The sequence below is a fragment of the Rosa rugosa genome, chromosome 2 (assembly GCF_958449725.1).
Source record: "Rosa rugosa chromosome 2, drRosRugo1.1, whole genome shotgun sequence".
Lineage (NCBI taxonomy): Eukaryota > Viridiplantae > Streptophyta > Magnoliopsida > Rosales > Rosaceae > Rosa > Rosa rugosa.
The window spans coordinates 17,565,264-17,590,207 of NC_084821.1; the positions used below are offsets into that span (position 1 = coordinate 17,565,264).

Consider the following 24,944-nt stretch of genomic DNA (forward strand, 5'->3'; position numbering starts at 1 on the left):
ATGCATGGTGGCTTGGTATAAAGTGCGATAGAGGGCACCCAGCACTGGTTGTCCCAACCCCACGCGGCGACCGTTGTAGAGGGCCGTGGCCAGGAAGGTCCAGGCACCAGTGGGCTTACAGGAGGAAGTACAGAAGATAAACTTACAGAGCCAGTACTCCAAGAAAGCAATCCCGCCAGTCGCATTGTGCTCCTGGCGGTAATAAGCCAACCACCGCGGATAGGAGCCGCTATGAGCGCTGCGACCATGTTAGGCCATGGTGGAGGTAAAAGTATCGGAGTCGAATTGGCCATGCAGATAAGGCTCGCTGTCGATGGGTAGGCCGGTGATGGTGAGAATGTCCAACAAAGTGATGCTCATTTGGCCAAATCGAAAATCGAAGGTGTTGGTGGCGGTGTTCCAAAAACAGAGAAAGGCAGCGAGTGGCGAACGATTGCCACCGCGCCGAAGACAGAAACAAAGATCGATAGTATGGGTGATACCTGCTGCGTTCCAGCGAGCCAGATCTCGAGCTCGCGTCTCACGATACCAGGAAAGCTCCGCCGCACTGATGAAAGAAGGCCAATGCCCTATTTTTGATCGATGATTAGGGGCACTCCAGCTGGTAAAGTCCCCAGGAGTCCTTCGGAGGACTGGGATGGGGCGGCGAACAGGTAAGCCATAGAAGGCGATGGCATCGGCCGGGAAAGAATCTCGCGGCGTTGGACCCAGTCCGGCATTGTTATTCGAGAGTCTGAGAAGCAGGGGCCTCTGAATAATGGTTTGGAGGACCAGGCTGGCACCGATGTTGGTTCCCCAAGAGCGGGCGGCTTGTTCATTCAGTTCTTCTTCTTGATCGATGACTATCTTTTTCGGGGGAGCCATTTCTGGGTTTCAAAGAGAAAAGAGGTGTGCAAAGGAGGGTTTTTCTGGGTTTAGGAGACTAAAAGAGTTTCTGATGTGACAGGTCTGAAGTGGCTGCGGATTTAAATAAGAGATTTTGTGAGGGAAACGATGCGACAGAAAGGCGTTTTCGCGAGCGAAAGGACGCAACCCTCATTAATGACATCGTTTCAAGCATTGAACGCGTCGTTTTAGTCCCCTTCAATCAGTTACATTGTTATGGGCCTGATTTCGAGGCCTGGGGGGCAATGTTTGAGCCCAAAAGTAATTTTGGCAATATCCTTTAGTGGATCTAGCACAGCGGGCCGATACCTGCGGCCCAAAAATAAGCCTACGGGGGTTTGGGTTACAGCTTCGCCTACTCCGGAATCCATGAGGAAAACGAAACCTTATTGGAGTCAAGTAGCAGAGATTGATTAGGAAACTTCAATCAATAATCCTTCTACAACAAGGAACAGTCGAAACCCTAGGTATATATACCAGGTTTCAAGGACGAAAAAAGGAACCTCTCTCAAATCAATCAATCCTAGCGATTACAAAGCCTCCCCGGAGCAAACCTTCAACCTCGTTGAAACCCGGTAACCGCGATCCAGTCCCAGTCTCCCAGCGAGCCGACTGCTAGCATCACCAGATCAACCCGGCGACCGTACTTCCAGTCCCAGTCTCCCCAAGAGCCGACTGCGAGCGCAACCGCCACCGTTACTACCAGCGAAGCAAGGGTAACGCCCTCGCAACCCAGCGAAGCTAAAGTCACGCTTTAGCGCAACCCCGTGCTTCTCCCAACTTCCCAGTGATTGCTCTGCTTAGTCTACAACACTAAGTATCGATTCGGTGAACGCAAGAGACCACAACCAAAGTCCTTATCCGTAAGGCAAAAGTCCTTTTCCGAAAGGCTAGAGAAGAACCCTGTGACGAGGTTGGTGCTCTCCTCGTCCACATCGCTTGAAGAAGAAGTCAGGTCAAGGGACTACCCCAACGACTGCACCCCGCGGTGCTGGCACGCCTGCGCAATCACACGCTCAAAAGAGACAGTTTGCAAGCCAACTGATTTTGGAGCCAAACAGGCCGGAACCACTGCAAGTGACCTAGTGGTTCTTGCCTTGTTGGATGTGCTCCCAAACCTAGGTTCGAACCCCGAAGCTATCAAAGTGGCTAGGCACTGTGCTGCAATGCACAGTTGGAGCATTTCACATGCGCCGAAGGGGTTTATCTTGGGCCTAGGAAGCCTTTGGGTTCCCCTTGACAAAGTCAAAAAAAAAAAAACTACTGGCCGGATCACTTCCACCATAAGATTTCCGATCGCTTCTTCTTCTTCTGCAAAGTAGGGTCTTCATTGATGGAAGAAAGCGATGGCTTCTTCAAGATTTTTCTTTATTTCTTGTTATGTGGAATCTGAGCTACTTTCAAATTTTGGGAGTATGAGTGAGTTATAAGTCTATTGCTATTTATCCACGTTTATCATGACAGTTAATTAAAAAAATAATAGATCACCGTAAAACTTATATGAAGATTATTCTATATCATGAAGCTAATAACGTTGCTAATAGATCAGCAGCCTCAAGTCCTCAACTAATTCTTCTAAAGGTGAAAGACAAACCTAGAAAATATTGGATATTAATGCATCATGCATGAATATGGTCAATATTTTCTAGTTGCCGCAATAATCAAACACTGAGAAAATGGTGATGTTTCAGAATCTTTTGGGGTCACAAAATCATACCCTACTTAGATTAAGAGTGTCAACGAACACGGTTTAATTTATCCATCTCATTGTCTTATATGTAGAATATTTAAGTAACTAGAACAGATGACAAGCGCTATAGTTTTAGCATATGCAGTCGATCTTGTAAGAATTATATTGAGAAAATTACATATAAGTGCATTTCGAGCTCTTGTGTATTCATGTTTCATTCATATGCAATCGACCGACTATTTACATGCATTGTTAGCGTGAGATTTAAGATGAAAAACAACAACAACAACAACAAAATTACAAGTCATAGACTCATAGGCAATTATATTGTAATGATCTGATACTCTAATATACACCACCATCATAAATATAAATGAATGTTGAATGAGAGTATGTGAACACAGAGGGTTGACGGACCTTCCACATCTGTTATGAATGGTGTGAACAGAGAAAGTTAATTGATGGAGCTTCCCACAGCTTTTAGTGTTTTAGATTTTGCCTATACCAACATTCAAACTCTTTGTGGAAAAAAAAAAAAGAACATTCAAATTCCCAACTGAGTCCAAAGTAAAAGGTTGTAGGGCCAATGTGTGCCCCACTTTTCAAGCCACCAAAAGAAATATAGTGGGAAAATCTTTGACTGGAATACTGGACCAGGAGGAATGGAAACACTAACCCTAGCGTAAGAAGCTTTAAACCTTAAATAAATTAATTATTAAATTTTTCTCAGCATATAAATTATTGGACTGGAAATTGGGTTGAGGGGATCAATTAATTCTTCAACATTCTGATTGAATATAACTATTCTTCAACATTCTGATTGACTTGTCTTATGCAGGAGTACACCGATGAAGAAATTAGAACTGCTATCTTTCAAATGCATCCATCGAAGAGTCCAGGCCCGGACGGTATGTCCCCTTTCTTTTTCCAAAAATATTGGCATGTGGTGGGTTTTGATATACGTATGGCAGTGCGTAGCTTTGTGGAAACAGGAAACATACCGCCAGCCACTAACTTCACCTATCTGTGCTTAATACCGAAAATACAAAAACCCTAAAGAAGCTGCTCATTTTCGGCCAATTGCTTTAAGCAATGTTATATGTAGAATTTGTTCCAAGGTTGTTGCAAATCGACTCAAATTTTGGCTTCCCCATATCATCTCTCCTCTGCAAAGTGCATATGTACCAGGGAGAATAATCTCTGATAACACATTGATTGCTAATGAGGCCGCGCACTTCATGCATAAACTTCGTCAGCAAGTAACTAGTTTCTTTTCCTTGAAACTAGACATCAGTAAAGCTTATGACCGACTAGAATGGCCGTACCTGCAAGCTATCCTGACTAAACTAGGATTCCATCCAAATTGGATAAACATGGTCATGAACAATGTCACTTCCGTAAGCTATTCTTTATTGGTACAAGGAGAGCCAACTCCACATATATTACCTACCAGAGGAATCCGACAAGGTGATCCACTATCACCTTACTTGTTTATTCTCTGTGCAGAAGGTCTGTCGGCCCTCATCACAAATGCTATGCAACGTAATTTGATTCAGGGAATGAAGATGTGTCCACAAGCTCCCACCCTTCATCATCTATTTTTTGCAGATGATTCTTTGCTTTTTGGAACAGCCACTACCACAGAATGTCTTGCATTTAAACACATCCTCAATGTTTATGAGCAAGCTTCGGGCCAAAAAGTAAATTTCCAAAAGAGCAGTATGGTCTTTAGCAAGAATGTGAATATGGATCTCCAAGATACTCTGGCATCCATCCTTGAGGTAGAAAGGAAAGAAGAACATGATAAATACCTTGGCTTACCATTGAGATCGAGTAGGGAAGTCCAAGATAGCAAAATTTGCCTACATCAAATAACGATTATCCAAGAAGCTAATCAGCTGGAAGTCCAAAATCCTGAGTTGTGCAGGTAAGGAAATTCTCATCAAGGCCGTAGCTCAAACAATGCCTCTTTACGTCATGAACTGTTATCTGCTACCAAAAAGCCTCTGTGATGACATCCACCAACTATGTGCTTCATTCTTTTGGGGTGACATTGATGAGAAGAAGAAAATTCATTGGAGAAGTTGGGAGAGGCTTTGCTTAACCAAACAAGAAGGAGGTATGGGTTTCAAAAACATTTATGCTTACAATATAGCTATGTTTGATAAGCAAGAATGGAGAATTATCTCCAATCCGCAATCTTTGGTCGCAAGGTTATATAAGGCTCTATATTTTCCACATTGCTCTTTTTGGGAAGCTGCTGTAGGAGATTCTCCTTCTTTCTCTTGGAAAAACATCTTACAAGGCAGAGCTGTACTTCATGCTGGTATACAATGGAAAATTGGAGATGGGGAGCAAGTTGATATTTGGACTGATCCGTGTATCCCTGTACAACCCTCGTATGGACCTGTTAGACCTCAACATAAGTCTTTGCACAAGGTGGCAGACCTAATTGATGACAAGGCACCTGTAGGAGATTCTCCTTCTTTCTCTTGGAGAAACATCTTACAAGGCAGAGCTGTACTTCATGCTGGTATACAATGGAAAATTGGAGATGGGGAGCAAGTTGATATTTGGACTGATCCGTGTATCCCTGTACAACCCTCGTATGGACCTGTTAGACCTCAACATAACTCTTTGCACAAGGTGGCAGACCTAATTGATGACACATCTAGACAATGGAAAGCTGAGTTAGTTCATAGTATATTCCCCAATGACATTGCCTCAAAAAAATTTTGCATTCCTCTTGGTCGTAATCCATGCCCAGACTGGTTAGTTTGGAGTCCGGAAAAAAGGGGATATTACTCCGTTAAGTCTGCTTATTGGATTGCAAGAGTGGATGTTATGCAAAACACTCTCACTTCTACATCCAGTGGGGATCCATACAAAGATCTTTGGAAGAACCTATGGAAAGCTAAAGTGCCCGGCAAGGTAAGCATTTGTGTTTGGAGAGCTTGTAATAATTTGCTCCCCACAAGAGAAAGGCTACTTACTAAAGGGTATGATGGAGACACCAACTGTTTACTCTGCGATCATCGAGTGGAAGATGTGGTACACCTTTTCTGCAAATGTACAGTGGCAACAACTATACTCTCAGCAGCTCTTTTTAATCTGCAGGGCACTATTTTACTATCTCTCAATTTCAAAGAATGGATATTAGAAAGAGCCTTAACATTGAGTGCTCCAAACTTTGCACGATTAATGATGATAATTTGGGCTGTTTGGAAAAACCGAAATAACATGCTATGGTCAGGCACACAGCAAACTGCTCAAGATGTGTTACTAAGCAGCTTCTCATGGCTCGATGAGTTCCAGACAGCTCGAGGTGGAGTCAAACAACCGAAAGCCCATCTGCGGCCTAGATGGAAACCTGCTGAGAATGGAGCGTTTAAACTGAACGTTGATGCAGCATTCTTATCCACAACAACCAAGGGAGGCATTGGAGGAATTTTAAGGGATGCATCAGGAAGATTTGTAGCGGCATTTGCTAGTCCAGTGGCATATGCAGCGTCTCCAAAACAATGTGAGCTTAGGGCAATTCGAGCAGGACTTGATTTACTTGTTTCTCTTCAGATACAGCATGTGGTTGTAGAAAGTGATAATACCATGGCCATCGCTGAGGCTCTATGCACTGACCACACTCTTTTGGCTAATGGGGGCTTAATTGATGACATACAGAGTGCCATGCAGAAAATTCCAAATGTTCAAATATGTCATCAACTACGATCCAGCAATATGGTAGCACATCGACTTGCTGGAATAGGCTTTGAAGCTCTATGCCATGGCCATCGCTGAGGCTCTATGCACTGACCACACTCTTTTGGCTAATGGGGGCTTAATTGATGACATACAGAGTGCCATGCAGAAAATTCCAAATGTTCAAATATGTCATCAACTACGATCCAGCAATATGGTAGCACATCGACTTGCTGGAATAGGCTTTGAAGCAACTAATGGTTGTATATGGATAGGTCTAGCACCTGCTTGTATTCGTGATGTACTCCATCACGATTCTCAGTACCTCCATTGAGGTTTTGATCTAATATAAATTCGTTCTTGATTCAAAAAATATATATATATATATATATATATATATATATATATATATATATATATATATATATATATATATATATATATATATGAAGACTTGTTTTGAAGTTTAAATTATTATGCCAAACTCAACTTCGAAATCATCACTCATAGTTATTTCTTTTGAATTTCTTATCTTAAAATGCGCTAAAGTGCTAAATCATTTATGGAGAATTTAGAATTTCAAATAAACGAAAACGTACAGAGCTCAAACTATTATGATCAACTACCTACCAAACACCAACCGGTCAACTAGAGAGAGAGAGTGGTAGGTTAAGAATCTATATTGGGAATGAGATTCAATTTACACAGAAATATTGCCACTGACATCGTTGTCAGTCTGTTAATGTCAACTAATCGAAGTTAAAAGAAGCTATTACTTTGTACCCAAAAAGAAGTTACCAAAGCTTTTCTGCCGGAGAAAGAGTTACCAAAGTTCCCGTTTGTCATCGAAGTTTCTATCTTTCCAGAATTGAATTTCAAGCCAAAGTCTGCATCTTTCCAGAATTGTATAAGAAGCCAATGGCAAACAGAGAGCTGTACGAAAATGAAAGAAATGATGTAGAACTGTTAAAAACGAGTTACTGTCTCATTTACAGAACCAAGATATTGGTACAGAGATTATGATTGATACAAAACTAGAATCTCATACAAAATTTACATCACACTACTATGTTATACAAACCTCAATTTTCCTTCTTGAACCCCCAACCTCAACCTCATCTCTACCCAAAACTTGTAACCCTAAGTTACTATGTACATAATTAACACCACCTACAACCTTATTCAGGGAATTCCTCACAAAAACCTCAACTCATCAAATTGGGGGATCAGGAACGATCAGATTGAGCATCGGAGCAATACCCACTTGGGGTTTCCGCCGGAGTTTGGGAATTGGAGCTCAAGAACCCTCCATCTTCTCCGGCTGGCTTCCGGGCAAACGCACCCAACATCGAAGCCAACGACTTGAACAAGCACTTGAATATCTTGATCTTGACCTGCCCTCTCCGGCGAAGGTAGAGGCTTTGCTTGCGGGTTTTGGATATGGTGTTTGGGTTTTCCATCGAGCTTCTTCGAGTTGGGTGTGGGGATTTTGAAGATCAAGAGAGTGTGGTCTTGGAACAGAGGAAAACAGAGAGACTGAAAACAGGGAAAAACAGAGTAGAGTAGAGAAGCTGCAAGTTCCTTTTGCTTTTATTTTGCTAGACTTGAACCCAACATCGAAGCCAACGACTTGAACAAGCACTTGAATATCTTGATCTTGACCTGTCCTCTCCTGGGAAGGTAGAGGCTTTGCTTGCGGTTTTTGGATATGGTGTTTGGGTTTTCCATTCGAGCTTCTTCGAGTTGGGTGTGGGGATTTTGAAGATCAAGAGAGTGTGGTCTTGGAACAGAGGAAAACAGAGAGACTGAAAACAGGGAAAAACAAAGGAGAGTAGAGAAGCTGCAAGTACCTTTTGCTTTTATTTTGCTAGAGAGAGATAATCTATTGCTGGTGAAAGAGAGTGTGAAGGAGAGAGTGCTTTAAGGATGGTGGAGAGTGTCCTATTTATGATTGCAATTTCTTGGTCCCCAAGTTTCAAATTTGACAAAATATAAAGCACTATCGGCAAATAAAGGCAAGCAATGGCTCTTATTATGTCTTAACTTGACTGCTTCATAAAATGTTACGACAATCGTACCAGTAACATGTACTTGAAGTTGACTTGAGATGCTTAACTTGCTAAGTACAAGCAAGTAATGACTCTCATGTCTCAAATCGATTGCTTCATAAAATGTCACAACAATCGTATCAACAACAAAATTAGCTTATCTAAACATGTACTTGAAATTGACTTGAGACGCTTGGCTTGCTAGCTACAAGATATCTCGAACTAAAAAACCATTCATATACATTGTAATACAAGAGTTTTAGTAAATTCATACTGCACTTTGCTCTCTCCTAACTTCTTGAGAGCCTTGAATCTTTAGTACCTTGAACCCAAACATGTCTATTTAATCCGGTCATTATTGTACAGTGGAATTAGATCCATCTCATGATAAAAAAATGTAAAAGATTGTAGTTTTCTTTTGCTTGTCTCAATCGAAAATTATTAGTTAACAATCTGACTCTCTCTCTCTATCTATAACCTTCCGTAATTCCAATCCCAAAACGTGTAAACGTCCAAATGAAAACCGCGTAAGGGCATTTGGAAAATTTATGTCATTGTATTGTGGGATTTGTGGTTCTAGATTAAAAACAGCAACCAAATATATACGGACCTATTTCTGAGGAAGATTTCATCATAAGGAAAAAAAAAAACAAACAAACAAAATTTGCTATAAACCAATTTGTATAATCAAATCCAATACGCGTTTTTCTTCTTCACCTAAGAAAAAGAGTGTTACAGATTCTGTAATCCAATCTCATACCTCAACTGCCTTATCAAGTCATCTCAATAGTTTGTTTAGCTGAAACTGTGAAAGACATGGATGTGGGGCTAATTCTAGTAATGAAGGAAATTCTCAGACAAGTGTGGCTCAAATTGTAATGCGTCGTTTTTTTTGGGTATATAGTAATATGTCTTTGTCAACTAGAAATAGAGTTTCTCTTTATTACTAAATCGAATTCAAGATCTCTTATGTGTGCCAGAAAAACTTATGTTATATATGGATATAATTCTAATAAATAATGTGTCTTTCTCTACTAGGGCGGAGAGTTTGGATTTGATATAATTGACGGAACATGAATTGCTTAGTACTCATGCTAAGAATTAAGGTTAATTAATTAGTGAATCTCTTTAAGCAATTAGTTAACCGATGCTAGGATTAATTCAAAATAATTAGATAGAATTTTTTTTACATGACCTATGGGAGGATACCTTAGTATATTCGAAGCAAGTTTTCAAGAAGCTGCTTAAGTTTTGCAGTCTCTCATACTTATTGTAACCTACTGTGTGTAGAATACTTGTTGTGAATGGGGCCATAATCTTTTTTTTGTTGGGTGTGTGAGAAGCATACCAAACAGACTTCAAGATATCCAATGAATGGGGACTTTAAAGTGACATTTTGTGGAGTTTGTTAGAACTGAAATCAACCAGCTGCAATTGAAATAAAAACGAACGCGTTATTTTTTTATTTTTTATTTTCTTATATGAAAGATATTTAGGTCTTCCAACTCATGTGGAAAGATCAAAGACGGAAGCTTTTGAGTATCTGAAAGAAAAGTTGTCCAAGAAAGTAGTGAGTTGGCGTACTAAACTGTTGAGAGTGATGCTGACAAAGAGATTCTGATTAAAGCAGTGGCGCAGGCAGTTCCCATGTCTGTTATGAATTGCTATCTACTTCCACAGAGCATGTGCTATGATCTCCATCAATTGTGTGCGCAGTTTTGGTGGGGTGACTCTGATGCACAGAAAAAGATACATTGGCAGTCTTGGGAGAGATTGTGTACCCCAAAGAATGAAGGTGGTATGGGATTTAAAGATTTACACCTTTTCAATTTGGCCATGCGGACCAAACAGGGGTGGAGGATACTCAAAAATCCAACATCACTTATTGCTCAAATTTATAAGGCTTTGTACTTTCCAGAAGACTCGTTTTGGGATGCAGAGCTAGGTCAGCAGCCCTCCTTTCCATGACGCAGTATTGTTGAAGCGCATTCAGTTTTACAGGTTGGTACAAGATGGATGGTTGGTAATGGGGAAGATATTCGGGGAGCATCGATGGCTACTGGCAGATAGGTATACCCTTCGACCATGGTCACAACCTCCCTTGCATGGACCTGTTTTTGTCTCGGAGCTTATTGACCACAAGACAGCTGCATGGAATGATAGATTAATTGATGAACTCTTTTCTCCTCTTATTAAATCTATTCCTGTAAGTAGTCATCTTCCTAGAGATAAAGTGGCTTGGCATCCGCATAAGAGAGGAATTTTCACCACAAATTCAGCATATTATATAGCTCGAGACTGTTTGAACCCAAAATAACATTTTGGGCTAAATACAAATTACTACCCTATGGTTTAGGTCCAAAATCAATTCAGTCCCTGAACTTCTAATTTCATCAAAAACACCCCTGCACTTTCAATTTTGATCTAATAGGTCCAATTTGTTAGTTTTCCGACAATTGAGTTATTTAACTTGTTAACGTGGCTCATATATGGCCTATGTTTTATGATGTGGTGTCGAGGTGGTCTGCATAGTCAATTTAGGAGTGAGTCCTACTATTAAAAATAAATAGTTTTTCAACAAATAATCCAACTATAACTTAAATCCATAATAGAATATTAACGAATTGGACCTATTAGATCAAAATTGAAAGTGCACGGGTGTTTTTGATGAAATTAGAAGTCCAGGGACTGAATTGATTTTGGACCTAAACCACAAGGTACTAACTAGTATTTAGCCCTAACATTTTTTCCCGACAAGGGGGACTCGAAGAAAACTGGGCCAATATACGTGGCCCAAGCTATATATTTTCAATAAGTTCGGAATATATTGATTAGAGGCTAAATAAAACCTACTTGGAGATCAGATGGAGCATATGGAAGATCTTTGCAGGCCTCATGGTTGTATTTGACTGGGATTCATGGTTGTCTTGGTTACGTGCATATCATGGCCTTAATCAATTAAGGAAGGTGGATCATCCCTTGATTCTCCTTAATTGCATGAAAGAGGCAGAAGATGATTAAGGCATAGCATGGTGGGCCATCAGCTATTTGCTGCCAATATATATATGCAAGGAATTATGGTGTTGAACAATCATGCTTGCTCGCGAATATCAAGGAAGATATATATACAAGTTAATTATGCAAGCTGCATGGCTCAGTGGGTTATATATATATATATGCATGCGGCGAGCTACGAAGTTTTCGCGAAGGCAATGAAGACGTGCATATCCTACAATTCGCTGAAGAGGAAGATTACGTCCAGGACTCTAAAAGGTAATTAATCTTGTCTAAAAGATTGCTATGACAGAGTCAATCTCTTATTATTATACGATATCTAGACTATTAAGAGTTTTGATTTGATTCAAGGCCAATAACTGTGGCCTAAAATATAGTGTTTCATTCCTATTTGGAAGGTGGATCTACAGCAAGCAGCCTATATATAGAGGCTTTAACGATACAACGACCGACAACTCTTCAACCAATCTCTACGATTGCCCAAGTCTCCCCGGAGCAGCCTCTCTTACCGGTGACCACACCCCAGTCCCAGTCTCTTCAAGAGCCGACTGTCAGTGCCACCAAACTAACCCAGCGACCGTGCTTCTAGTCCCAGTCTCCCCAGGAGCTGACTGTTAGTGCCACTGCCACCGTTACTTCCAGCGAAGCAAGGGTAACGCACTCGCAACCCAGCGAAGCTAAAGTCACGCTTTAGCAAACCCGTGCTTTCTCCTAACTTCCCAGTGATTGCTCTGCTTAGTCTACAACACTAAGTATCGATTCGGTGAATGCAAGAGACCACAACCAAAGCCCTTACCCGTAAGGCAAGAAGTCCTTTTCCGGAAGGTAGAGAAAAGAACCTTGTGACGAGGTTGGTGCTCTCCTCGTCCACATCGTTTGAGAAGAAGTCAGGTCAAGGGACGCCCCGACGACTGCATCCCACGGTGCTGGCACGCTCGCGCATTCAAACGAGAGAGTTTGTACCAGACTGATTTTGGGAGCCAAACAGAGACATTGCCTATAATAGAGTTAATTATCCCCCTTTGTGGATGAGTTCCAAGTTTTATGGAAGACAATTTGGAAGCGGCTAAAGTTCCCAAGAAAGTTGTCGTTGGAGTTTGGAGAGCTTACCAGAACATTCTTCCGACTTGAGAATGATTATTAACAAAGGGATATGAGGGTGAAACTGGGTGTTTGTTGTGTGATTGTCCTTTGGAATCAATAGGGCATGTCCTAGCAAATTGTCTGACAACTTGGGCATTGCTGGGTGAGGTTTCTCTCCAAATCACTTGTCCTGTGACACCAGTATTCATCTTCAAGGAGTGGATGTTGGAATGTGTTAACCGAGTATCATTGGAGCAATTTGAGAAGTTCATGATGTTCTTATGGGCCTTGTGGACGAATAGAAATGCGGTTTTGTGGGAGGCGAAACCACGATTGCCAACAGATATAGCGATTGCCACGATGAGATGGTTCAATGAATACAAACTTGTACACGCCTCGTCTATTCCAGGAGTGAAGGGGATTCAAAGGTGGACTAGTCCGGCTGAGCATGTGTTGAAATGCAATATTGATGGGAGCTATAATTATCATCGGAGGAAAGGTGGAGTGGGATGTGTCCTTCGTGATCACAAGGGAGAATTTTGGGCTGCTCTGACGAAAGTGGTACATAATGCCAATTTCGCATTCCAGGTTGAGCTTTTGGCCTTAAAAGCTGCAGTCCAGTTTGCTATATCACTGCACCATGAACCGGTACAGTTTGAAACTGATTGTTTACAACTGATCCAAACTATCAATGCGGAGGATGAAGATGCTTCAATCTGTGGTCATGTTATAAATGAATTCAGAGCAATGTTTAGCAATTATCCTATGTTTTCTCTAGCTCATGTTAATCGTCGAGCAAACAATGTGGCTCATAATCTTGCTTGTACGACTCCTCATTCAGAGCTCTCTCATTCTTGGTTTTTGTATGCTCTTGAATTTATAAGGGATGCCATCTTAAGCGATATTCATCACTAATTAAATGAAAGTATTGTTTTTCAAAAAAAAAAATGGTCAACACAACATTCGTTGTTAAGGTGGCCGTGGCCTCATCAAAAATCTTTCTCGAATAGAACAAATAAAAAAAAAAAAATCACCCATAGCACTAATTCATACAAGCAGCTAACAAAATCTATCATCTCCGGCAATAGCTTGTTTTGCCAAGGTGTGAGCTACCATATTACCATCTCTATCTATTTTCTTCCACAAGACTAAATCAAGAGTTCAAGCCAAAAATATAATATAGTTTGAAGGATCCATCACTAATTGTCTTGAAATATTAGTTTCGTCCCATATCTCATATAATTTTTTTCTAACTAGGAAACATAGATCCAAATTAAACTATACAATTCGATCATGGTTAAATTTCACTTTAAAAATATCATAGAATTGAGATTTGAGAACCTCGTAGTTTCTCAGTAACAATCATGGAAATAATATGTACAATTGCATATATGCACAGAGTGCATCATGCTCTCACAACCTCGAGATGATACAAATTTTGACTTAATTAGTTGTCAATCATTTTAAGGTAAAAATCATGTATAAACATTACAACACATGAAAATAAAGGTGTGAGAAAATTGGTTCAAATCAATCGAAACTAACCGAAACTTTTGGTTTGGTTCAATTCTTCTTGTAAAAGAAACAAAAAACAGTTTGTCACTGGCGTAACATGTGAAATATATCATATGTGATGAGAATTTTAAAAAAAAAATTAACAAAATAGTTGACAAAAAGATTAGGGTGTAATGACGAAATTGTAGAATCTATATTATTAATAAGAGAAGAGGTGTTGTAATACCCCAGAAATTCGTTATTAATTTATGATGATTTTCCGAAATTCATTAAGTCAATTATTAGGACGATTTCGAGGTTTGTGGATGGAGTGGAAGTGTTTTGGACGAATAATTACTTGAAACGTTTTATTTTTGAGAGGTCAAGCAGTTGACTTTTTATTCGTTGAGTTTCTCCAAAAACTTCATTCATGAAAATCGTAGAGCGCGTCAATACAAGTTCGTAGATATATGGCACCCGTAAATCAGAGTTCGTATGAGAAAGTTATGGTTAATAGAAGTTATTTTCATTTTCAGAAATTTTAGTATAAATAGAGAATTTTCGGAAATATTTCACAAAAATCAAAAGTTTCCGTTTTACGCAATTTCCAGAAAGTTTCAGAAACCCAAACCCTCTCTAGCTTCCGGCCGACCTGACCCGTACCCGATATTCCGACCCGACCGGCTTTCATTTTTCTGGCAATCCCCGACGGTGAACCCAACCCAAATCACCTCGCCGGCACTTCCTCATCCTCCCTATGGTGGCCGCTTGCTTCGATTCACAACCACGCGGCAGATCGAAGCTGCAAATATCAGCGGCGATTGACCTGTCCGGAACTCTCTCCTCCGATGACTGCAGGACTCGAAACCGATTGCGTTTTGCTCCTGGTAGCGTTCTCTTTCTATCCTTGGTGGTGATATTGATCGATTTGCACAAGAGGAGCTCTGATTCTCAGTGAACAGTGGATTTTAGCTTTCGGCGGCGATCTAGGCCGAATTGGCTCAAGTCTCAGGTATTAAATTTGATCATAGTAGTGTAAACTCCATTTTGGACCGTTTGATTGAGCTAGTTTTGAGTTTGAGGAAGCGGCGAGTGGAGCCTACAACTAGTGGCGGCTCGTCCGGCCTCCTTTGGGGCAATTGTTTATCATGTTATTATCTACTCATCGATACGACCGTTTTGATATATGATTTGTAGCATTTGGAGATCGTTTGATCATGCTAGGGTTTTTTCGTAGTTTTGATTCTCTTCGGTTTTCGATCCGTGAGGATCTGACCGTTGGGTCGACTTGTCGTTTGGATATATTGATCGTAAGAGTGTTCTGGAGACTTTGGGTGGTCGCAGATGAGGTTCTGCCTCGATTGGCGTTACTTTTGGGTTTTAGTTCAAATAAGAGATTCAAACTTTAATCACTTGTTTCAAACTCATATGCTTTCTTACCACAAGTGGTATTAAGATGTGACTTTGATGTAATTAGATACGTGGAAAGTGTGTTGAGTGGATTGCGGCAATTAGTGCTTATCTCGGTTTGTGTGTGAAGACGCAACGGGATTCAGAAGTGAGTAGTCTCACAATGTTCATTTAGGAACGAAGTTACCTTATAGTTTTGGGACTTACTTATTCAACTGCAAACTATATTTGGTATTAGTAGCATTCTAGAGCGAATGACTATGTGTGTGTGTGTGTATATGCAAAATATATATATCCTTGTGAGTATGATGAAGCAATATGCATGATTGTGTTCATATTATTGTTTTGAATGTGACTTTTCGGGAAACAACATCGCGGAAAAAGATGTTTTCTATTGTTTGAAAAGTGTGGAGATTGGTGTGACATTTTTGAGTCAAGTGTGAATTATTTTAAATGTATTGGTCTTTGTACCAAGATTCACAGATGGTGATCAGGGAAGGGGAAATCTTTTATGAGATTTGTGTAACATTTTGGGTCCAGTGTGACTCGCATAATGTTTTAGTCTTATCGTAGACGGTGAGGAAGATTAGGAAATCTTTTATTAGATTTGTGTAACATTTTGGGTCCAGTGCGATTCGCTTAATGTTTTGATATTTGTCACGGATGGTGATCGAGATTGGGTCACAAATGGTGACCAGAATTTGGTCACAGATGGTGATCGTAATCAGTGTAACATTTTTACGTCGTGCGACTTCTTTAAATGCTTTGACCTGTGGAGATCAGGTCTGAAGACAAGTTGGGTTTGAAGATCGAGGGTCACAGATGGTGACCAAGACATGATATCAGGAACCAAACCTTTAACCGGGTGATTGGTTACGATAAGTTAGAGCTCTAATTTGTCTGCAAAGGTACTTCATGGAGGTAACTGCGGGTTACCGGAAACTCATGAGTACGTATTTTAAAAGAGAGTCTTGAGAGTAGTCTTTCTTTTATTGTCCTTGAGGGACTTTGACTTTCATATTTGAATTGTTAAGTTTTCAATCAATATGATTTGTCACGAAGTGACACGTGTTTTTTTTTTTTTTTTAGAAAAGGATGTTGAGTTTTTGGAAAAAGAAAACATTGTGTGAGTTGCTTCCTCAAGTTGATTTGAGGGGATTTATCGCAAATTGTGTTAGTTGCTTTCTCAAGTCGATTTCGGTGAATTTCTCGTGGATTGTGTGATTTTGTAATTCGCCTTTAAGCGTGAAAATGATTTCAAACACTACTTGAAATGGTTTTGTTTTGAACTATGATCATGAAATTGAATGTTGATTTGATGTTTGAGCATATGGATTTTGTCATGAGTGGACTTGCTGATGCATGCTATTGAATGATGCGAAATTGATAGTTGATGCTGTGATATATGCTTATTTACTATTAGGTTGAGAGGACTTAAGCATGTGTTCTGTTTTTGGTTGTTGAGTTTACTCATATAAGCTTGCAAAAGCTTACTGGGTTTGTTGTTGCAACCTCGTGCACTAATCCATGGTGTAGGGGTTCATCTTGCAGGTTAGGGTGAACGTGGCTGAAGCCATAGAACTTCCTTGCCGTTGCAGTGGTAGGTTTATTACCTAATTGTGTACACACTTGTTAGCCTTCCGTTGTGTAATGAGTGTAGTGTGTGCAATTACTTATTGAATTGATGTTTCAGTTTAATTTGTAAATTTTGTATAATGTAATATGTGATTCTAAAGAACGAGTCTGTATTCACATTGTGGGTTTGAGACATCGTTAGTTGCCTTTGTTAAAGGAAAAATTTCACAGCTATAGTGTTGATGTCCGAACCATCATGCCTGGAACATTTGTATATGATTTAGTTATATTATTAGTTGTGATTGAAATTCGGGGTGTGATAGGTGTTGTTAGCCAAAATCAAAAATTTTGACAGAAATGACCCTAAAACATTAAAAAAAGAATTAATTAGATCACAGGTACAATTATAACAATAAAAAATAATTTTTTTATTAAGAAAAATAGATAAAAAATGATCCCATAACCTTTTTCTCTCTCTCCATTATATTCTCTCTACAATAACTTTTTCTTCTATTATATATTATCTTTAGGGTGGTTCTATTCAGACCTTGGACCTCTCTTAAAAAATTATGCATATAATTTCTAATTTTACCCTTCTTCCACCTCTATGCCAATCTTATAAAAGTTTGTTGGCGAATCAACCTTCACCATATACACCACCCAAGTACCTAATTTCGCAGTTCTATTGGGACCTCCAAATTTGTTCATTTGACCTCACTCTATTATGAATTATTAAATGACATATATAACCTACTATAAAATTACTATTAAGGACAATAATTATACCAAAAAAATATTATATTTATTTTATGTAGACTTTCCAATTCAATAATATTAGATTGTATTCCTTATTATTTTCCTTATCTATTTTCATTTTCCAATTTCACTACATACTCATTAAAGCATTCATATATATTTAATAAGAAGTAAAAATATGATTAAGATCATATGACATTATCTCCCTAGGTGAAGAGCATCTCCTTCACTATCGATTAAACTGGGAGAAGATGAGAAGAAAATAGGGTTTATGTATGACCTATCTGCTCTCTGACCTAGCTCTGCTAGGGTTTGTGAGCCGTCGTCCCTAGTGGACGTAGCTCTATACCTTCTCCTATCCATGGATAAATCTGCAAGTCTTGGCCTGCTTTTCTTCTCTCTATTTCCTCTTGTTGGGGCTGGTGTTTTGCTGTGCTCGTGGGTGGTGTGGACAGGTTTGTTTGCCAGTTCTGATCTGGTGGATGAATTGGTGTCTGTCGGCTGCTGGTGTCGATGTGAGGATGATCGTGGTGGTGGTGTGATTGGCGGTAGTGGCGTTCGTCGGGGGGCGCCAGATCTGCGGTTTTGGAAGGCTGGGAACGAGGTCCTTCATTTGGATCTCAACTGCCTGGGTGTGCCTTGGTTGAGGCATAGTGGTCGTGGTGCAGATGGGACTGAGGCTGTTGTGGTGTCGGGTTTGTCTTGCCGGAAATGGAATTGGGTGTTGCACCTCACGTATCGGGTCTGGGACCGGGGCAAGAGAGTCCGGATTTGGGATCCGGGCGGGTCGGGGGCTTGGGCTCTGACCCACTCTCAATTTTGGGTTTGGCTTCCGACCCAATTTCGCAATTGGGCTTGGTTTCAGGCCCACTCTTTTCATTGGGATTTTGTTCAACAGTTGGAATGGCATGGGGCCCCTACTCGCTACTGGTACTGGATTTAGGACCCAATGCTATGGTATTTGTTCGTGAAAGATCGTCTGCCAACATGGCCATGTTCTGACACCCTTGGCCGGCTTCAATCTTTAGGTGGGAGAGTGCCTTCATTCCGACGCCAAGTTGATTTTTGTCAATTTGTGCGTTGGGGTTCGATGGGTAGTCAAACCACCGACTACTCAATTCACTACACGGCTGCAATTCGTAGTGTAAAATCAGCGCTGCGTCTCGACGTTGCTGCTCTTGCATTTTTAATTCTTTGTATTTCATATGTAATTTTTGCATCTTTTCCTTTCGCATTGTTTATTTTCTTTTTTATGCCTATTGGCATGGTATCGTTGTAACCTTTCAATTTCAATAAAGGGCTGACCTCATTTTACTAAAAAAAAAAGATCATATGACATAAAAATGTATGATATATATTTTGAACGCATATTGGTGAGGGAAAACCAACACACACACACACACACACACACACACACACACACATATATATATATATATATATAATTAATCACTTGGTACAAAAAATACCGAAAAAAAAAAATAAACATTAAAAAACGAATGATTTTTTTTTAGAATAAAAACAAATGATTTCTTCATTTTTTTTTGTTGCACAGCTAAAATAGAAAAAAAAACATAATAGTTCATGGCATTTTCTTATTGATTAGACATTAATTTTTGAAACTCAAGCTTGATTAAGAAATTTTCTAAAAAAAAAAAAAAAAACTTGATTAAGAAATGTATATTTAGTTAAGATTTATAGAGTGATTAAATCATTGAAATGACTAAATTTTTTATTTTAAAGATAATAATTTGTTTGTAAATTATATGAGTGAGGTTATTTGAGGAAGTTTAGTGAGGTTTAGTGAGTAAATTTAGTATTTGAAAATTTGATAAGAGGTGTGAAAAGCATAGAGGTCAAGTGAGTAAATTTAGAGGTTCCAATAGAAAAACTCTTTCGCAGTTCACACCACCTAATTCACAATGCTATCTAGCCCATCAACATCTATTCCATTTTTATTCGTCTCTTGAAGGTTGTCCATTGAATTATTTCAATAGTAAGATTGGCAAAGTCCTTTTCCTTTTTTTTTTTTTTTTTTTTTATGAAAAGAGGTCAGCCCATTATATATATTCAGCAAGCAGTACAAAAACGAAACACCCCTATGGGGTCTACAGAAAGAATCGTTCCTTAGGGAACCCTAAACACCTATTCTAGAACAAGAATAAGACCCAGAACACCCACCTTTTAAGAAATTAACGCACCTTTATTCCAAACAAGATCAAAATCCTTCGAAGTAAATAGTAAAATGAATCCTCAGAGAATATGATCTTTGCGACCTGATAAAAAACTAAAAACTATGAATGGAAGATGACAGGTCACCTTCCATCCCCTCCCAACTTATGCAAGCCCAGCAGACCCACCAGTAAGCATTAGCCCACAGAGCCCCATCCCATATGGCAATTACGAAGAGCACCCCAAGAAGTATTAAGGGCACCCCACCACCACCTCCGACTTGCCTCCCCGCCGCAAAGCTCTGGCATAGAGCCACTACTAGGCCACCACGACCAGACCGATTCCTATCCCAGCCGCCGACATCACCAATGAAAGCAGATCGAGCCAGACCACCGTCCTTCACCATTAGCAGATCACTGCCCTTATCTCCAAAATCAACAAGGCCAAAACGCCCCAGACGGAATCCGTCGAGCCGCAGCAGATTCTGCGCGACCATTCCTTGTTGACAGCGGTGTTTTGGGCTCGACAACCAAATTTGTGTGCCACTGCCAAAGCGAACATCATAGGGCAGAAACCCTCTCCACCTCCAAGGATCGATCCCGCTATTTGCTGTACCACCTTCACCCAACTTATAAGGATCCAAAGTCATATCCAAACCCGAATCTAAAAGTCTTCCACCAAAGCTGCAAACACCGGGCAGAAAGAGGAGGAAAAGCAAAGAATAGCATGCAGAAGCGCGCCCCAGAACAACGCAAGACACGCCTGATTGTGGCAAGAGCCATAGTTTTGGGAAATTTGTCGAAGACGAGAGGCCAACGAGTAAACCCTAGCAGAGAGGCTAGGTCAAAGTTTTCTTTTCCTTTGAACCATATTCATTCAATAGCATAGACTCGAAGCCTAGAAAGTTTAATTAATCTTTTCCACACAATATTCCATTTCAAGCTATGCTAGTAGTATATATCTATCTTTTAATTTAGTTATCATTATTAGCAGGGAGTCTCAATCTCTCGGTTCAAAGTTCAAACTCATTCCCACTCCCTCATACATCTAATTCACTATAACGAAAACTCACAAAATTCCTAACAAATTTATGTTATCGAAATTTTCAATCTTTTTTATGCAAGAAAACAAATTTAGCTGCAAAAACGTTTAAATCATAAGGGTGAAAAAAAAAAAATTCAAATCATCATAAAAAAAAAAGAGATGCAGCGAGATCAAATTGGCTGGGCGTTGAGATGAGACCAATGGAAATTGACGGAGGCCGGGTCTGGGTTACAATCCCGGCACAGGTTGGCACATCGCCGGCCAGAGTCGGGAGTTTGCCGCCGATGGTGGTCGTTGAATTTATTTTCCTTAATTCATAGTCAAAGGGCATTGTTGGAATATTGTATCCAAAAAAAAAAATTAGGGTGTAACGAGCCCCTCTCATTTTCTCTCTCTTCTCGGCAGCTTCACTTTCTCTCTACTTCAGTCTCCTCTCTTTCACTCTCTGCGTGAATCCATGGATCTGAAACCCTAACTTTCATCAATCTCTAATCTCCTCTCCTTCTCTATTTTCTTATCCTCTCTGCTTTCCCCCCAAATAAAAATGGCGAGGAGATCCGGAGTTTTACTCCGCCAATTGCTCGGGAATCAAAGCAACCCAGCTCTTCTTCACTATCACAACCTTTCTCCTAATCCTCTCCAAACCCTAACCCTAACTTCAATTCCCTCCGCCTCCAAATCCTTCTCTACCTTCCCGCTCGATTTTCACTACGAGGACGTATTGCGTCAGGATATGCTGCTCAAGATGAACTACGATAACGTTATGCAAGTTCCTCGCCTCTGCGAACTGAAACTGTTATCGAAGGCGCCGGAGATTGGAAAAATTGCGATGGAGATTTCCGGCGGACAGAAGTTTCTGACGCAGAAGGATAAGGATTTGACGGCCAAGGGGTTTAGGGGCGCCAATTTGGTCAGCCACCGAGCTCGGCAGACCACTCTCCGGAGAATCGGAATGTCTAATTTTCTGGTGAGAAGCCTGACGGTGATGTCTCTTTTGTCTTCTCCGGTTCAAATTCGGAAGAATTTCATTCAGTTTTCGATGGAGACGGAGTTTATAGAGTCCTCGCCGGAGCTTGAGGATCATTTCGAGATCTTTGAACAGATTAAAGGGTTCAATGTGACTATTGTCACTTCGGCCAGCACCAAAGATGAGGCTTCACTGCTGTGGAGCGGCTTTTTGCAAAAGGATGAGGTGAAAGTCTAATGGCATTACTACTTTGATCGATCATGTCATTTGTAACAAAAGCTCTGTTCGTTTTCTTGGAGTTAATCTTTGGTTTACGCTTCTTGTGCAGATAGCTGATTAATATAAACAAGTGTGTCCAGTGATTGGAGAGCATTCATAAGGTGTGGCATTGCAATCTCATCTTCTGTTTGTTAATTTCGATCAATTATTTTTAGTTGTATTTTGAATTGTTGGAGGCCTACCTGAAGATTAAGGTCTGGCTAACTTAGTGTGTTGTCAAATATTTGAAGTATGACCCAAAAGATTGGAAACTGATTACGTGGGTTATTTTCTGAAATGGTTTCTTGCTAACTAGTATCAATGTAAGTTTTTGAGAGGTAGATAATGTTCAGAATGTTAAGTTTCATCCAATGAAGTTTAGGTTTGTAAAAAATGGAAGTGATAAAAACAAAATGTAAATGAATTAGATGTGTGCCCGCACATATGAGGTTAGTGAGATTAGAACAAGGCTGATAAGAAATAGGTTTGGATTTTGATTTGGTCTATTGTCTTGGAGTTCTTCTGTTACTTTTACACTGACACTTTGTATCTTGATCTGAAGTATGGGTGTGTTTCGATAGAGAATTCTAGGAACTAAATCACCTTTACTTTTGGAATGTACGAGACAAATTCTATTTATTTATTTATTTATTTTTGGTCAGTTTCATACTCATGTAGTTATTATTTCCATACTCTAATAGTCTAATTATTGTCCCAGGTGTGCTTGTAGGGAACTTATGTTACAAATTCTTGCTATGACCCTTTTAATGGACCTAATGCTGTTTGTTCTGTTTGTGGAAATTTGAAGAAACATTGGAGAAGTTGAATGTTAAGTTGTTAAATGATTAATACTCATCAATTTGTTTGAATGCAAATTCCACACTTATCTCCAGTGATTTAACTGCTAAGTGTGTTTTAACCCATTGCTTTTTGAATACAATTCTAAAGTTCAGTTGTATATCTTACCATTTCCTACAGTAGTTTAGAAAAGCTTGAAAAGGGCAAAGCAGATTGTTCTAGGCTGACTGTATATGGTTTAGCTAGGGATGGCGAAAATCCCTTCTGGTTGGGTCCCCATTGGTTCTGCGACCTTAAAGAGGGGGAAATTGAAAAGAATTCGGCTATAACAGGGATGGCGAATACCCAATAACACTTGAGACTTTAGTATTAAAAATGTAGGTATATTATTTTGTAACTTTTGAACCCCTAATTACTGAGATTTAAATTTGGAAATGTAGATTATGAGAAAATAGAATGGAACTTTCATCATTCATAACTTCCACATCTTTAGAAAGCTGCTCGTATCTTTTCAAAAAAGAAAAAGGAAAAAGAAAGCTGCTCGTATATGGTTTGGTTTTAGAAAGCTTCTCCTAAAGTCCTAATGCCTTTTTAAATTGTTTTTGTAGGATTCTTGCATTGATGCAGAGAGATCACTCTGTTCGTTTATTTGAAACTATGAGGAAGCTGTGGAGTTGTAGTTGAGAGGCTAGTTGTGGTTAGCTTTATAAGATTCAGATGATGCAGGCTTTTAGCACCGATGGTCGACTTTTTAGCTTTATATACTTCTCGACTTGAATTTGAACTTTAACTTTCAAATAAATGATGAATGAGTTGAGTTGAATCAAATGATTTTCTCTTTTAGAATTTTGGATATTTGGAATGGTGTTGAAATGAATGTACATACCCTGGTTTTGGAATCGGATGGTACTGTAATCCCATCCCCAACCCACCTGTTATTATTCCTAGTTTCAACCCCTGCTTTCATATGAAAACAGACATACTTTACTGATTATATCAAAGCAAATCAGAAGCCTGCTGTATTCTCTTCTGCTAGAAGTTACAGTTGGAATGTCAGTACGGGTGAGTGAACTCTGCCCGGAATTGGCATACACTTGTGATTAAATGGCCGTCCGCATGCAAGGCTGGATGTGGCATGTCCTAGTTCTACCTCCCCCATTCGATATCGTGGATGAGGCGTCTGGGTTTTTACGTAAGCCACATTACAGCTGTAGCCTGTAGGTCCAGAATGTTTGCTGCCTAATATTTTGGTAGTTTATAACGCATTAGATTCATGGTATCTTTGACTCAATAACACGAACTAATGGACTAGAATTTCTTGTTAGGGGCAGACAAAGAAAAGTCTTTTATTTCCATCCAAGTATCCAACTATAGAAAAGGTGTTTAGGTAGATCATCCCCTGGTTTAACCCAAAAACAAACATTTCATCTAGAAACCAACGTCAAAGCCTCATCCTTATCCTCAATGAACAATATCAAAATTTTTCTTAAATCAAGTAGCCAACTAACTAGTCTACCAGTCTGGAAAATCAATTCTGTTTTTGCTACTTAGAAAAGGATGAACTCTGCATATAGAATCTACCGCCTCAGCTTGCTCAGATCTTTAACCTCGGCAAAGATCTGAACCTGAGAATCAAGGCGGCGCCGATCGGCGGCTTCAGAGAGTAAAAAATGACTTTGGACTTGGTTCAGGGGCACAGAAACTTGCCGGAGTTCAAAAGTAACAGCAAGAAAATCACAGAAATTGTTCCTTTGAAAAAGTGGTTCCTAAACAACCACTTACATCACACTGTTACAATAAACAACCCCCAATCTCCCCAACCTCCATAACCCCATAAACTTAAGGAGAACAAAAAGAAATAAAATAATGAACAAAATTATTTTCTACACCACCTAGCTATAACATCAACAAGGAGTTGCTCAATTCATGGAATTGAGTTGTCAGGACAGGAACTTTCGGATTGAGCATCTGAGGAGTACCCGCTCCGCGGTTCAGCTGGAATTTGGGATCCATCTTTCGGCTTGCTAATGAACCCACCCACCGCTGAAACCAC

The 24,944-nt window shown here is 39.9% G+C and overlaps 2 protein-coding genes across 3 annotated transcripts; both read left to right on the forward strand.

Moving 5' to 3' along the window:
- The first annotated feature begins 11,531 nt into the window (after positions 1-11,531).
- Positions 11,532-13,332, forward strand: LOC133730459 (uncharacterized). Its single transcript, XM_062158043.1, has 2 exons — positions 11,532-11,592; positions 12,539-13,332. The coding sequence occupies exons 1-2, from the start codon at positions 11,532-11,534 to the stop codon at positions 13,330-13,332; spliced, it is 855 nt and encodes a 284-aa protein (XP_062014027.1).
- Positions 13,333-21,231: 7,899 nt separating this feature from the next.
- Positions 21,232-23,746, forward strand: LOC133732761 (large ribosomal subunit protein uL5m). Of its 2 annotated transcripts, none has more exons than XM_062160346.1 (3): positions 21,232-22,060; positions 22,164-22,215; positions 22,812-23,482. In XM_062160346.1, exons 1-2 carry the CDS (start codon positions 21,413-21,415, stop codon positions 22,173-22,175), a joined length of 660 nt encoding a protein of 219 aa, XP_062016330.1. In that variant the 5' UTR covers positions 21,232-21,412; the 3' UTR covers positions 22,176-22,215; positions 22,812-23,482. The 2 variants fall into 2 exon arrangements, with proteins under 2 accessions (XP_062016330.1, XP_062016329.1); XM_062160345.1 differs by lacking the exon at positions 22,812-23,482 and adding an exon at positions 23,500-23,746 and having other exon boundaries at positions 21,233-22,060.
- The last annotated feature ends 1,198 nt before the right edge of the window (positions 23,747-24,944 follow it).

Excerpts from the sequence above, each read along its gene's own strand:
- LOC133730459 (XM_062158043.1), top strand. The coding sequence starts at position 11,532 with ATGAAGACGTGCATATCCTACAATTCGCTGAAGAGGAAGATTACGTCC. Across the intron at positions 11,593-12,538 it reads TACGTCCAGGACTCTAAAAG|GGCATGTCCTAGCAAATTGT; the intron begins GTAATTAATCTT and ends TGGAATCAATAG.
- LOC133732761 (XM_062160346.1), top strand. The coding sequence starts at position 21,413 with ATGGCGAGGAGATCCGGAGTTTTACTCCGCCAATTGCTCGGGAATCAA.